Below are 13,725 nucleotides of genomic sequence, written 5' to 3' on the forward strand. Positions count from 1 at the left end.
TACCACACAGAAAACTTCCCAAATGCCAGCGAGCTCGCCAGGAGATCAGACACACTGTGGTCCCGATGCGAGACTTGTGAGAAGTGACACCACAAGATCCGGAAAATGTCAAGTGGCAGGGTAAGCCAGGAAAACAGGAACCTAAACCTGGCAAGCCGGGAATTACTAAACACGGGCGATGCAAAAGCAGGGAACAGAATATGGACAAAGTCCAACCGAGCCCCTAACTCTGAGAGAACTCCAGCAACATCAAAGGCCCGAGACTGTTCAACACGCCTCCATGACACATAAGGGGCAAAACAGGCCGTCCCCTCACAGTGACCAAGAGAAAACTGGTGCAACACCTCCAAAGGATAACGGAACAACCAGGCAGAAAGTAATACGTCAGGCTGCACTCAGCAGCGGCGACCAGACCAACAACAAGGAGGCCCTGTCGACGACTGGGCCATGGGGACGCCAAGCCCCGGAAACCCTGCACGGTAGAAGCAAGGCAGCAGTAGGTGTCAAGCAGCACATACGAAACCACACAATAAGGTGTAACAAGAGGGGTGAGGTAACATCCGAACTATTACAACCCCTGACACTTAGCTAGCACAACACAATAATATATAATAATATAATGCGTTATAATCTGGAAGAAAATATGAAGGTTGATGCAATTGAAAAACCTGACTTTAGGAGAAGACATTATGGCAATCTTAGAAAAATTTTTAGTGAGTATAATTGAACAGACTTGTTGCTAGGCAAGGAAGTGAATGAGATGTATGTCAAGTTTTGTGAAATATATGATAAAGGCACAAACAAATTTATACCAAAACAGAGATGCAGAATTAGGAAACAGGATTGGTTCAACAGAAATTGTGAGAGGGCCAGAGACCAAAAGACACAAAAATGGAATAAGTATAGGAAGAGGCCAAACCCCCAAACATACCAGCGATACAAAGATGCAAGATAAATGTAAAACAGAACTGGGCCTATTCTACAAATTCATAAACAACAAATTGCAGGTAAAGGATAATATCCAGAGGTTGAAAATGGGAAACAGATTCACGGAAAATGAAAAGGAAATGTGTGAAACATTAAATGAAAAGTTCCAAAGTGTGTTTGTACAAAATTAAATCTTCAGAGAACCAGACACAATAAGAATTCCAGAGAACAACATAGAGCGGATAGAGGTGTCTAGAGATGAAGTGGAAAATATGCTAAAGGAGCTCAGTAAGAACAAAGCAGCTGGCCCAGATGGAGTTTCACCATGGGTTCTAAGGGAATGTGCATCTGAGCTCAGCATTCCACTTCACCTGATCTTTCAGGCATCCCTGTATACAGGAATCGTAGCAGACGTGTGGAAACAGGCTAACATAGTTCCAATCTACAAAAGTGGCAGCAGGGAAGACCCACTCAATTACAGTATAGACCTGTATCATTGACAAGAGTAATAGTGAAAGTATTGGAAAAACTAATCAAAACTAAATGGGTAGAACACCTGAAGAGAAATGATATAATATCAGACAGACAGTATGGTTTTCGATCTGGAAGATCCTGTGTATCGAGTTTACAGTGGTACCTCGGAATACGAGTGTCCCTGTATACAAGTTTTTCGGAATACGAGCAGGATTTCCTCGGAACGCGAGTTTGTTGATACGCGTTCAGGCCGACCTAGCGCGTGGTGGTACAGCGATCGTCGCCCCTCTGCCCCTCAGTTTACCCTTGTCTCGCGCCCAGTGACTATCCCACATCAATTCTTCACCCGGATTTTCAGTGTTTTGTTGGATTTTTGGTCATTTGACTATACAATTTGTTATTATATATCTCACCATGGGTCTCAAGAAAGCCAGTGGTAAGGATCAAGGCAAGAAAGCCCATGTGAGGATGACAATAGAGGAGAAACAAGAGATCATTCGGAAGCATGAGAATGGTACATGTGTTGTTGAACTTTGTAGGCAGTACAACAAAGCCACATCAACAATATGCACTATACTTAAGAAGAAAATTGAGATTATGAGTGCTAAAGTGGCAAAAGGAGTAAGAACAATGACGAAACAAAGACCACAAATACTTGAAGTGGAAAAGTTTGTTATTAATTTGTATACACGACAAGGAAATAGGGGTGATAGTGTTTCGGAGGCCATCATTTGTGAGAAAGCCAGGGTATTGCACGAAGACCTTCTAAAGAAAACCCCTGCAACGAGTGATGCAGATACGAAAGAGTTTAAGGCAAGCGGGGCTGGTTTGAAAAATTTAGAAAAAGAAGTGGTATCCATAGTGTTGTGAGGCATGGGGAGGCAGCCAGCTCAGACAAACCAGCCGCTGGACGATTTATTGAGGAATTTAAAGAGTTTGCAGAGGCTGAGGGATACCTACTGCAACAAGTGTTTAATTGTGATGAAACAGGACTGTTTTGGAAAAGAATGCCTAAGAGGACATACATTACCAAGGAGGAAAAATCCTTGCCCGGACACAAGCCTATGAAAGATAGGTTTACGCTTGTGCTGTGTTCAAATGCGAGTGGTGATTTGAAAATTAAACCCTTGCTAGTGTATCATTCTGAAAATCCAAGGGTTTTCAAACAGTATAAAGTGCAGAAAACCCATTTGTGTGTGATGTGGAAGGCTAATAAAAAAGCATGGGTGACTAGGCTTATTTTTTCGGAGTGGGTGAATGAAGTGCTGTGCCCTGCCATAGAAAAATATCTGCAGGAGAAACATATGCCACTCAAAGCCGTGCTTCTCCTCGGCAATGCTCCTGCTCATCCTCCAGGTTTGGAAGATGATTTGTTGCCCAGATACAATAAATTCCTCACAGTTAAATTCCTTCCTCCTAACACCACTCCTCTAATTCAGCCTATGGACCAGAAAATCATAGCGAATTTTAAGAAACTTTATGAAAGGACACTGTTCCGGAAATGTTTTGAAGTGACTGAAGCCACAAACCTCACCCTCAAAGAGTTCTGGAAACACCATTTTAACATTTGTAGTGCTTTAAAACTCGTTGACAAAGCCTGGCAAGAAGTGACTCAAAGAACCCTGATCTCTGGCTGGAGAAAATTGTGACCTGAATGTGTGACAAAACGACTTTGAGGAGTTTGAGCCTGTAAATGATGCGCCTATTGTTGACGAAATTGTTACTCTGGGCCGGCAAATGGGCTTGGAATTGGATGATGATGATGTGGAGGAGTTGGTGGAAGAACACAACGAAGAACTGACCACCGAAGAACTCCAAGCTCTTCAACAGGAACAGCAAGACAACGCAGCTGATGATTCTACAGTGGAGGAGGATGAGGCAGTAGCGAATGTCCCTTCTGCAGAAATTAGGAAGGTGTGTCAGATGTGGGAAGAGATTCAAACAATTATTGAAAAGACTCACCCAGAGAAAGCTGTAGTAGGCCGTTGCCTTAATCTTTTCAATGACAATGTGATGCCTTACTACAGAGACAGCTTGCGAAGAAGGGAAAAACAAGCTTCCATGGACAGATTTGTGGTGAGAAAATCGAGCAGTGAGCCACAACCAGGACCTAGTGGCACTCAGATAAAACGTGCCAGGGAGTGCACACCAGAAAGGTCTTCACTGCCTGATGTGATAATGAAAGGGGACTCCCCTTCCAAACAGTAACTCCTCTCCTCCTCCCCCCTCCTCCCCCCCTCCTCACCATCTTCCATATGCCTACAGCATTCAACAGCAAGGTAAGTAATAACTTGAACATAGTTTTGTAGGTTTATTTAGATGAATTAGGTATAAAAATTTAGTTTGATGTGGGATTTTTGGGGTAGTCAGGAACGGATTAATTTATTTCCCATTATTTCTTATGGGGAAATTAGCTTTGGAATACGAGTTTTCGGAATACGAGTTGTCTCCAAGAACGGATTAAACTCTTAAACAGAGGTATCCCTGTACTCAGTTTCTATGATCGAGCCACAGAGATATTACAGGAAAGAGATGGTTGGGTTGACTGCATCTATCTTGACCTAAAAAAGGCTTTTGACAGAGTTCCACATAAGAGGTTGTTCTGGAAACTAGAAAATATTAAAGGGGTGACAGGTAAGCTTCTAACATGGATGAAAAATTTTCTGACTGATAGAAAAATGAAGGCAGTAATCAGAGGCAATGTATCGGACTGGAGAAATGTCACAAGTGGAGTACCACAGGGTTCAGTTCTTGCACCAATGATGTTTATTGTCTACATAAATGATCTACCAGTTGGTATACAGAATTATATGAACATGTTTGCTGATGATGCTAAGATAATAGGAAGGATAAGAAATTTAGATGACTGTCATGCCCTTCAAGAAGACCTGGACAAAATAAGTATATGGAGCACCACTTGGCAAATGGAATTTAATGTTAAAAAATGCCATGTTATGGAATGTGGAATATGAGAACACAGACCCCACACAACCTATATATTATATGAGAAATCTTTAAAGAATTCTGATAAAGAAAGAGATCTAGGGGTGGTTCTAGATAGAAAACTATCACCTGAGGACCACATAAAGAATATTGTGCGAGGAGCCTATGCCACGCTTTCTAACTTCAGAATTGCTTTTAAATACATGGATGGCGATATACTAAAGAAATTGTTCACGACTTTTGTTAGGCCAAAGCTAGAATATGCAGCAGTTGTGTGGTGCCCATATATTAAGAAGCACATCAACAAACTGGAAAAGGTGCAAAGACATGCTACTAAGTGGCTCCCAGAACTGAAGGGCAAGAGCTACAAGGAGAGATAGAGGCATTAAATATGCCAAAACTAGAAGACAGAAGGAAAAGAGGTGATATGATCACTACATACAAAATAGTAACAGGAATTGATAAAATCGATAGGGAAGATTTCCTGAGACCTGGAACTTTAAGAACAAGAGGTCATAGATTTAAACTAGCTAAACACAGATGCCGAAGAAATATAAGAAAATTCACTTTCACAAACAGAGTAGTAGAGGGTTGGAACAAGTTAGGTGAGAAGGTGGTGGAGGCCAAGACCGTCAATAGTTTCAAAGCATTATATGACAAAGAGTGCTGGGAAAACGGGACACCACGAGCGTAGCTCTCATCCTGTAACTACGCTTAGGTAATTACACAATTACACTTAGGTAATTACACACACACACACACACACACACACACACACACACACACACACACACACACACACACACACACACACACACACACACACACACACCTGTGTGTCTTAACCTGTGTTAAGGTGTCCTGTATGCCAGATGCATAGTGCTCCTGGCAGTATGGGTTCGAGTCACTTCTGGGGTGTGAGTTTTCAGTTTTAGTCAGTACAGTAGTTTCAAAGCGTTATATGACAAAGAGTGTTGGGAAGACGGGACAGGATGAGAGTGTAGCTCTCATCCTGTAACTACACTTAGGTAATTACACACACACACACACATCGCCTTTGGAAGTGATGTGGTTGAGGCTCACTCCATACACAGTTTCAAGTGTAGATATGATAGAGCCCAATAGGCTCGGGAACCTGTACACCTGTGAGTGAGGACCACAGGTGTACAGGTTCAGTGAGGGCAGTGAGGACCCCTTCCAAACAATAACACCTCTCCTCCTCCCTCCTCCTCACCATCTTCCATATGCCAACAGCAGTCATCAGCAAGGGTAAGTAATAACTTGAACATAGTTTTGTAGGTTTATTTAGATGAATTAGGTATAAAATTTAGTTTGCAGTGAGGTTTTTGGGTAGTCAGTAACGGATTAATTCATTTCCCATTATTTCTTTGAAATAATGCTTCGGAAAGGGGAAATTAGCTTCGGATTACGAGTTTTTGGAATACGAGCTGTCTCCAGAAACGGATTAAACTCTTAAACCGAGGTACCACTGTATTATGCATGATTATTGCCTGTCCCATTGTTGATTTATTGTGCATGATTATTGCCCGAGTATCCTGTTTGGAACTCCTGTGACCCTTTGCACACCGGTACTGTTAGGTATGCCGTGTTAAGTTAGGTTTTGTCCACAAGTGGATCGGAATCGATTAGTTAGACATCAAGCGTCTCACTAATGCAATAAGAGCCTTGCTGATGCCAATCTAAAGTAAATCAAGCACCCATTGTATTAGTGGTTAAGTGTAAATAAACTATTGTTAAGCATTATTCGGTGTTTCTGTTGAATCATTTCTAAATACTGGTAGTGCAATTACTCTTAATTAAGCCCTCAGTCCCAGGTGTTTTCAACACCAAGTTGCCTATTAATCACTAAATTATAAATGTGATGAGGACCCTAGGAGTACCTTAAATTGCATTGAGGAGATTCCCACGACCAACGTGGATCAGGACCAGGTGAAACAAGTTTGAGAAAAGACCACACAGGACTCTTACTCGATCGTGCTCCCAGGCCCTGTACACTTGCTCTCATATTTTGCTGGATTCCGACAGCTTTGTGAAGCGTCTGTCATGTGCACATTGGTGAGGTTGCAAGCATTTGCAGGATAAAAAGCAGAAAACCCCATAGTATCTAAATATCTAACATTCTCCCAAAATCAATTAAATTGTGCAGAACAAAACTCTATTATAGACAGTTAATGATATAGGAAAGCTTACCGCCTCAGAGAGAATGCGAAAACTCTTCTCTGGCTTGCTTGTGTTGGGAAGATCTATCTGTATCAATGACCGCAAGAGTGGGAGTGCAACCTCAACTTGATCTTGCTCACACAAAGCCATTACCTGTACACAAACAACACTTTGAGTAGTATTATGAAATATTATAAAGACAAAAAAATATAAAAAAAAAACCAGTGTTGAATGTAATGAAACGCCATTTTCTGAGTGAGACCCGGAGGCTCCCCGGAGCTTTACCAGGCTCATATGCTAATGTCAGACTTTGGCATCAGTCATGTGTATGGAGTTCTAGGGCCTACCGGGGACCACGGCCAGAACCTGGCCCCCTCAAAGAGGCAAGGGGAGCAATGGCCTATAGAAACCCCCGTGTGGTTGGAAGCATTCTATGTCTGCCATTGACCGGGTCAAGCATCCAGAAAGGTAAGCATTCCAAAACAAACCCCTATTCTGGTGAAAATTGCTACCTAAAGCCGAACTAGTGGATAGAACTCTTCAACAGAAAACAAGGAAACTAGTATGACGTCATATGTCACCGCGCCGCTGTCTGCGCAGCTCCCCCCTCCCCAGAAGGGGGAAGGGGGAGCCCCAGACCACCCACGCCGGCTATCCACCCATCAGTTCTGAGCCTGGATGTCAAAACACGCGAAAAACCGCCGACCGGAGGGAGGGAGGGTTGCCGGGGAGCCTCCGAGTCTCACCCAGAAAATGGCGTTTCATTACATTCAACGCTGGTTTTCTGGGGGGAGCCCCGTCGGCTCCCCGGAGCTAACTACCCACAGAGGAAGGTCAAAGGGACAGAACCGGGAGGCGGACACCACGCACCCCCCAAGGAGGCAAGACAACCGGCAGCAAACGCCAACCCAAGGCGCCACAGCCCGGAAAAGTCCCGGGAACAACACGAGAACAACGAGCAGCAAGGCCCCTGCACGAACACCAAAAATCCATGCCCGAAAGACCACAAGGCCACGTCGCCCAGATGGCAGCGAGAGCAGCGAAGCCACGAACGCCACAGGCATGAGGGAAGAACACAGGCAGCTTAGCCGCAAGAACACGGCTGACCACCCGGGACACTATCACCCGCGAACCGGGAAGAACAGAACCGGATCAACGCAAAACGCGCTCCGGACCCAAACGCCGTGGCACGCAAACAACAGCGGAGGGCCGCCACTGAACACAAAAAACGATACACCCCCGGCCCGACCAACGAAGCACCAACAAACCCTGGACCCCTCCAGAACGCAGCAGCCCCACCCCGTGCCAGAAAAGATGGAGACTGCTGCCGCCGAACAACCAAAACACTAAAACCGAAGGAGCAAGAAAACTCAGCGACTCAACCCCCAGAGGCAAAGGCCAAAAGGAAAGAGCCGACGAAAAAACACACCGGAACCGAAGGGCACTACCAACCGAGGAGAAGACAGAGCACGCTGACCAGAGATCAGGATGGTGCAAGCGGCGCATGAAAAGGCCGGAGGTGAAATGACGCACAAGACAGCTGACTAACGGTGCAGAAGCAACACCAAGACCGAAAGCAAGCTGAAGCGGCTCCGCCAGCGCCGCACGAAAAGAGGCGACAGTATGTGGCAAGACGACGGCCCCCAACCCCCACCAGAAAACCAAGCCGAGAGTAAACCAAGGTAACAAGAGTAACCACCTAAGAAGGGACAGGAAAAGGAAGGACCGCCAAAATACCCCATACTGCTGCCAAGAGAAGCACGCAGGTAGGACACCTACCACGAAGCCACCCGACCACCAACCGGAGGCGAGACCGCGAGGCAGAACATAAGCAGCCCCGACAAGGCCCCTCCGAGCCCAGGAAAAGGCGGAGCCGCGGGAAGATCTCGGGCGCGACCACCGAAACCCAGGCGGCACAAGGAGATGGAACATCTGCTGAACAGAAAAACTCCCCAAAGCATGCAAGCCCACCAGGAGTTCAAAAACGACGGGTCCGACGCGTAACATCGCAAGACCCCCCCCCCCCCCAAAAAAAAAAAAACAACCGGCAGGGCAAGGTAGGAAACCAAAGAAGGCGGAAGGGTCGCCGCCAGAACAGTACCCGAACCAAGGGGTACGAACAACTGCAATAGACCGAGACAAAGAAGCACATCACAGGACACAGGCTGACAAACGCCTAAGAACACACGCAGAACACCCCTGCTGCAGAGGAGGCAGGAAGAAAGAGCAGAAGCACAAAAACCCCAGGATAACAACCAGGGGTGGACAATCAGGCAGGGACAGAAAAAAACCCACGCAATCCCCAGGCACAAAACGGCAGCAAAGTGCCACTCCACAACCGGACACAGGAACCAGGACACGCCACCGTGAAACACGGTACCAATGCTCACGTGCAGCAGCAGCAACAGGCACCACTGCAACATGTAACATGCAGGAATAGCAACTCCCTTCTGCAAAGGCAGAGAATGGAGCAGGCAGACCCCAGACAGGGCCAACGGAGACACGACAAAACCCCGCAAGCCCAGAAACCTGCACCAGGCGACCGACGGCGGAGAAACCCCGCTCGATACCTGCTGGATGAGGTACTGGGAGCTGTTTTACACCTCAAGCCTGGCCTAAGGCCAGGCTAGACCGGCCAGAGGGTGGCCCACCAGGCAGCTGCTAGGAGCAGTCCACCAGCCCACATACCCCCACAACCAGGACGGGCCGGAACTGCCATACGAAAACAGGCTAGTGCGCCCTGGAAGTCCTTGGACGAACCAGCAAGAAGGCTTATGCTCGCAAGTAGGTCGTGTAACAAGCACAGACCTCTGATGGTAATACAGTGTTCCCCAAATGTGCCAATAGCACCACTGCACTCCACTGGTACTATCCCGCAAGTTCTACCAGATAGGCGGGACCCAAGAGCCAGAGCTCAAATCCTGCAAGCACAGCCAGGAGCCTTACCAGGTGAGTACAGAACCAACCCTACAACCCCCACACCTCACAACATTAAAAAAAGGAGGGGTCCCCTGAATGACTCCAGCATGGGTTGGACATGCACATGAGGGGGACAGGAAGGGATGAAAAAGGGACAGTCACTGGTGTGCGAACGGTCTCAGTCGTACAAAAATATACCTAAATAAAGACAGGTATATAAACAACTCCGCATCCAGCGCCCGGCCAATAGACGCCAGACCGCAGAAACTCACCTGGCGAACGGTGGCACGAACTTGACACGACTCAACCGTGCCCAGAAGAACCTGGGAGCACCGCCAGGTGAAGACGCCAGAGCCGGACCCCTGCCGGACCCGCAGGAGAGCAGGAAGAGGCGAAGGAGGCGGTCCACACCCATGACACAGGGAAAACCGCGGTGTCCTCCCCACAACTGGGAACCAGGACACCCCCGGCGTGAAGGGGCACATACCGCAGCCAGGGAGAAGAACGAGAGGCGAAGCACTGTAGCAAAAAGAGTGCAAAACACCAGCACTGAAACACCGCCCAGACCAAAACAAACTCCACGGCGCATGTGCATAACACGCCGGCCAAACCGCACACCCTCTCTGCGGGAAGGCGCCAGCCAGGACTACTGCACGAGAAAAGTAGCCAAAAGAGGAAGCAGGAACAATAAAACTGGCCAAAGAAGCAAAGAGCCCAAAAAGGAACTCAACCGGGCGACAAGTAGCCCAACCCGGCGACAAGTAGCCCAACCCGGCGACAAGTAGCCCAACAGGGCAACAAGTAGCCCAACAGGGCAACAAGTAGCCCAATAGGGCGACAAGTTGCCCAACAGGGCGACAAGTAGCCCAACAGGACAACAAGGACGAGGAGCCGACAGACGTTCCAATAATGCGGGAAGTAGCGAAAAACCTTCCCGTACCCTCGAGAACACAGAAGCCAACCCTAGTCCCGAAGGCACACGAAGGCGCAGGGGCACCCGAGATCAGAAGTCACGCAGAACCCCATCGAACGGGAAAACATGACGAAAACACCGACCCAAAAAGGGGTGGGAGGAAACATCCACCCACAGGACGGAACCAACCGACTCAAAGGCCAAGGAACCGAGCCCGGGGAGGGGCTGACGCCCAACAGAACGTACGGCGAGTGGGGAGGAAAGACCCCACTCCGCGTAACCACAAGCTCCGCCTAGAGGGGGATAAAAAAACCCACGGGGTCCAACGGGGCCAAGGCCCCCCAAGCCAGCCCCTCCCCAGCCCCGGGAACCTACACGACAGGCCCCGGGGCCGAGCCGTTCCCCCAAAGCCCCGGCCGTACCAGAAAACTGGGGCAGCCGTGAAAACACTAAGAAAGGGAGCCCACTGGCAGACTCATACAACACGGCTGGAGGAACAGGCTCAAATGCCCCCGTCACTACCCCGGAAGGGGAATTCCCCGAGACTGCCCGAGTCTCAACACCATCAAAAACCCCGCCCCGAACCTACAGACGGTAAGGAACCGGGTGCAGGCAGGGTGATCCAGGGAAAAGACAAGGGGGTGTGGATGGAACCGAAGCAACCAACACCCCCAAGTCCCAAAACGAACTACAATGGGGCAGCCGGGGAGGAAACCACGAGAACGTTGCCACCACCAAGGCTCAAGTGCAACGCCCCTGCTGCCCGCACCCGCTTTGTTAGCACAACTGGGTAACCGAGCCACAACGAGCAACCAAACTCGCAGGACTCCGGGTCGAAGGTGTCACCGACCCCACAGGCAGCAGACGGAGGCAAAACAGAGAGTCACCCAGAGACAAAGGGTGAGAGCAACCCTCAAACTCGCTGGAAGCGAGGGGGGGGGACTCTGGGGTCACATCCATCGGACCCGCGCGCCCCCAGGGGTTTCCCAGGGTCCCGAGCGTTTACTATAAGAGGACTCGCGCTCAGGTAATCCCAGGCAGGGTACTGCTAACCGGCACCCAAAGCTACCAAACAACTTTCTAAGAGCTGAACCCCCGGGACGTGTACACTCACGGGGACCTAGCAGGGGGTACCACCAGAAAATACTCGGAACACAAGGGACACAAGGGGCAAGAACGAAGGCAGACCCCCCCCACCAGGTAGATAAACAAAAAGAAAAAGAAAACCCCGCAAGAGGACAGCGTACCCAAGCGGAACAGAGCCGGCCGCTATGATTGGTAAAGACAAGCTGCACAGTACCCTGCGCCCCACCAGTGCAAAAACTGCCCCTTACTCTAAGGCGAACAAGGGAGACAGAACACCCGAGCACACAAAGAGCGGCCGAAAACCAAGCAGTAAACGGCCAAGCAGGGGCAGGACCCAAGGAACTTGTGGAAGGTGGCCCCAAGCCCCAAGGGCAGTACTTACAGGGCACCTAGGGAAGGGAACCCTAGGCGCATGCAGCCCGAGTACTGGAGAATCACTCCCGGCTCACGCACCACCTAGAAAACAGACACCACACTCTAGGTACAGTGCTGAAACAACCACTGGAGCCGGAGCACATAACCGTTGCCTATAGCATCAGCCGAAGAGCTGGTGGGTGGATAGCCGGCGTGGGAGGTCTGGGGCTCCCCCTTCCCCCCTCCCAGGGAGGGGGGAGCTGCGCAGACAGCGGCGCGGTGACGTATGACGTCATACTAGTTTCCTTGTTTTCTGTTGAAGAGTTCTATCCACTAGTTCGGCTTTAGGTAGCAATTTTCACCAGAATAGGGGTTTGTTTTGGAATGCTTACCTTTCTGGATGCTTGACCCGGTCGATGGCAGACATAGAATGCTTCCAACCACACGGGGGTTTCTATAGGCCATTGCTCCCCTTGCCTCTCTGAGGGGGCCAGGTTCTGGCCGTGGTCCCCGGTAGGCCCTAGAACTCCATACACATGACTGATGCCAAAGTCTGACATTAGCATATCAGCCGGTAAAGCTCCTGGGAGCCGACGGGGCTCCCCCCAGAAAAGTTTGTAAAATAAAATTTCAGAGGTGCAAAAAATATAAACACAAGGTTACATCACACCCATCTAAGTCCGCATTAATACACACAGTGTTCTAAAGTATTGTACGGCAAAGCAAAGTAAATACAAACATGTGACTGGGAAGAACAGAAAAAACAAAGAAAAATCTTTAACCCCTGCACTGCACACACAAAAATCTACTTGGGAATTCCTACCCCAAGAGAAAAACTGCTGCAGGTGTCTCAGAATTCCTTTTGATGTTAACTGGTGCACCAAAATAGCTTCAGGAAATCTAGTAGAAGCGCACATGATCATTAATAGGTAGTTGTTTCACTTCTTCATCCTGCTTGATGGGGTTCTGGGAGTTCTTCTATTCCCCAAGCCCGGCCCGAGGCCAGGCTCGACTTGTGAGAGTTTGGTCCACCAGGCTGTTGCTTGGAGCGGCCCACAGGGCTACATACCCACCACAGCCCGGCTGATCCAGAACTTCTCTTAGAAAACAGTCCAGTTTTCTCTTGAAGATGTCCACGGCTGTTCCGGCAATATTTCTTATAGTCGCTGGGAGGACGTTGAACAACCGCGGACCTCTGATGTTTATACAGTGCTCTCTGATTGTGCCTATGGCACCTCTGCTCTTCACTGGTTCAATCTTGCATTTTCTTCCATATCGTTCACTCCAGTACGTTGTTATTTTACTTTGTAGATTCGGGACCTGGCCCTCCAGTATTTTCCATGTGTATATTATTTGGTATCTCTCTCGTCTCCTTTCTAGAGAGTACATTTGGAGAGCTTTGAGATGATCCCAATAATTTAGGTGTTTTATCTCGTCTATGCGTGCAGTATATGTTCTCTGTATTCCCTCTATTTCAGCATTCTCTCCTGCTCTGAAGGGGAGAGTGAGTACTGAGCAGTACTCGAGACGGGACAACACAAGTGACTTGAAGAGTACAACCATTGTGATGGGATCCCTGGATTTGAAAGTTCTCGTAATCCATCCGACTATTTTTCTGGCTGACGCAATATTTGCTTGGTTATGCTCCCTAAACGTTAGATCGTCGGACATCGTTATTCCCAAATCCTTGACATGCTATTTTTCTACTATGGGAAGATTCGATTGTGTTTTGTACCCTGTATTATGTTTCAGATCCTCATTTTTGCCGTACCTGAGTACCTGAAATTTATCACTGTTAAACATCATGTTATTTACTGCTGCCAAATCGAAAACTTTGTTGACATCTGCTTGTAGTTTTTCAATGTCTTCAGCAGAGGTAATTTTCATGCTGATTTTTGTGTCATCTGCAAAGGACGACACGAAGCTGT

At 48.3% G+C, this 13,725-nt stretch overlaps 1 protein-coding gene across 3 annotated transcripts in view; it reads right to left on the bottom strand.

Moving 5' to 3' along the window:
* Positions 1-13,725, bottom strand: part of LOC123768263 (pentatricopeptide repeat-containing protein 2, mitochondrial) — a 146,949-nt gene that overhangs the window by 26,294 nt on the left and 106,930 nt on the right. For all 3 annotated transcript variants that reach the window (XM_069307051.1, XM_069307053.1, XM_069307052.1), the window contains one exon: positions 6,556-6,678. In XM_069307051.1, the coding sequence (XP_069163152.1) occupies positions 6,556-6,678 (123 nt within the window). The remainder of the gene's footprint in view (positions 1-6,555; positions 6,679-13,725) is intronic.

The sequence above is a fragment of the Procambarus clarkii genome, chromosome 59 (genome assembly GCF_040958095.1).
Source record: "Procambarus clarkii isolate CNS0578487 chromosome 59, FALCON_Pclarkii_2.0, whole genome shotgun sequence".
Taxonomy (NCBI): domain Eukaryota; kingdom Metazoa; phylum Arthropoda; class Malacostraca; order Decapoda; family Cambaridae; genus Procambarus; species Procambarus clarkii.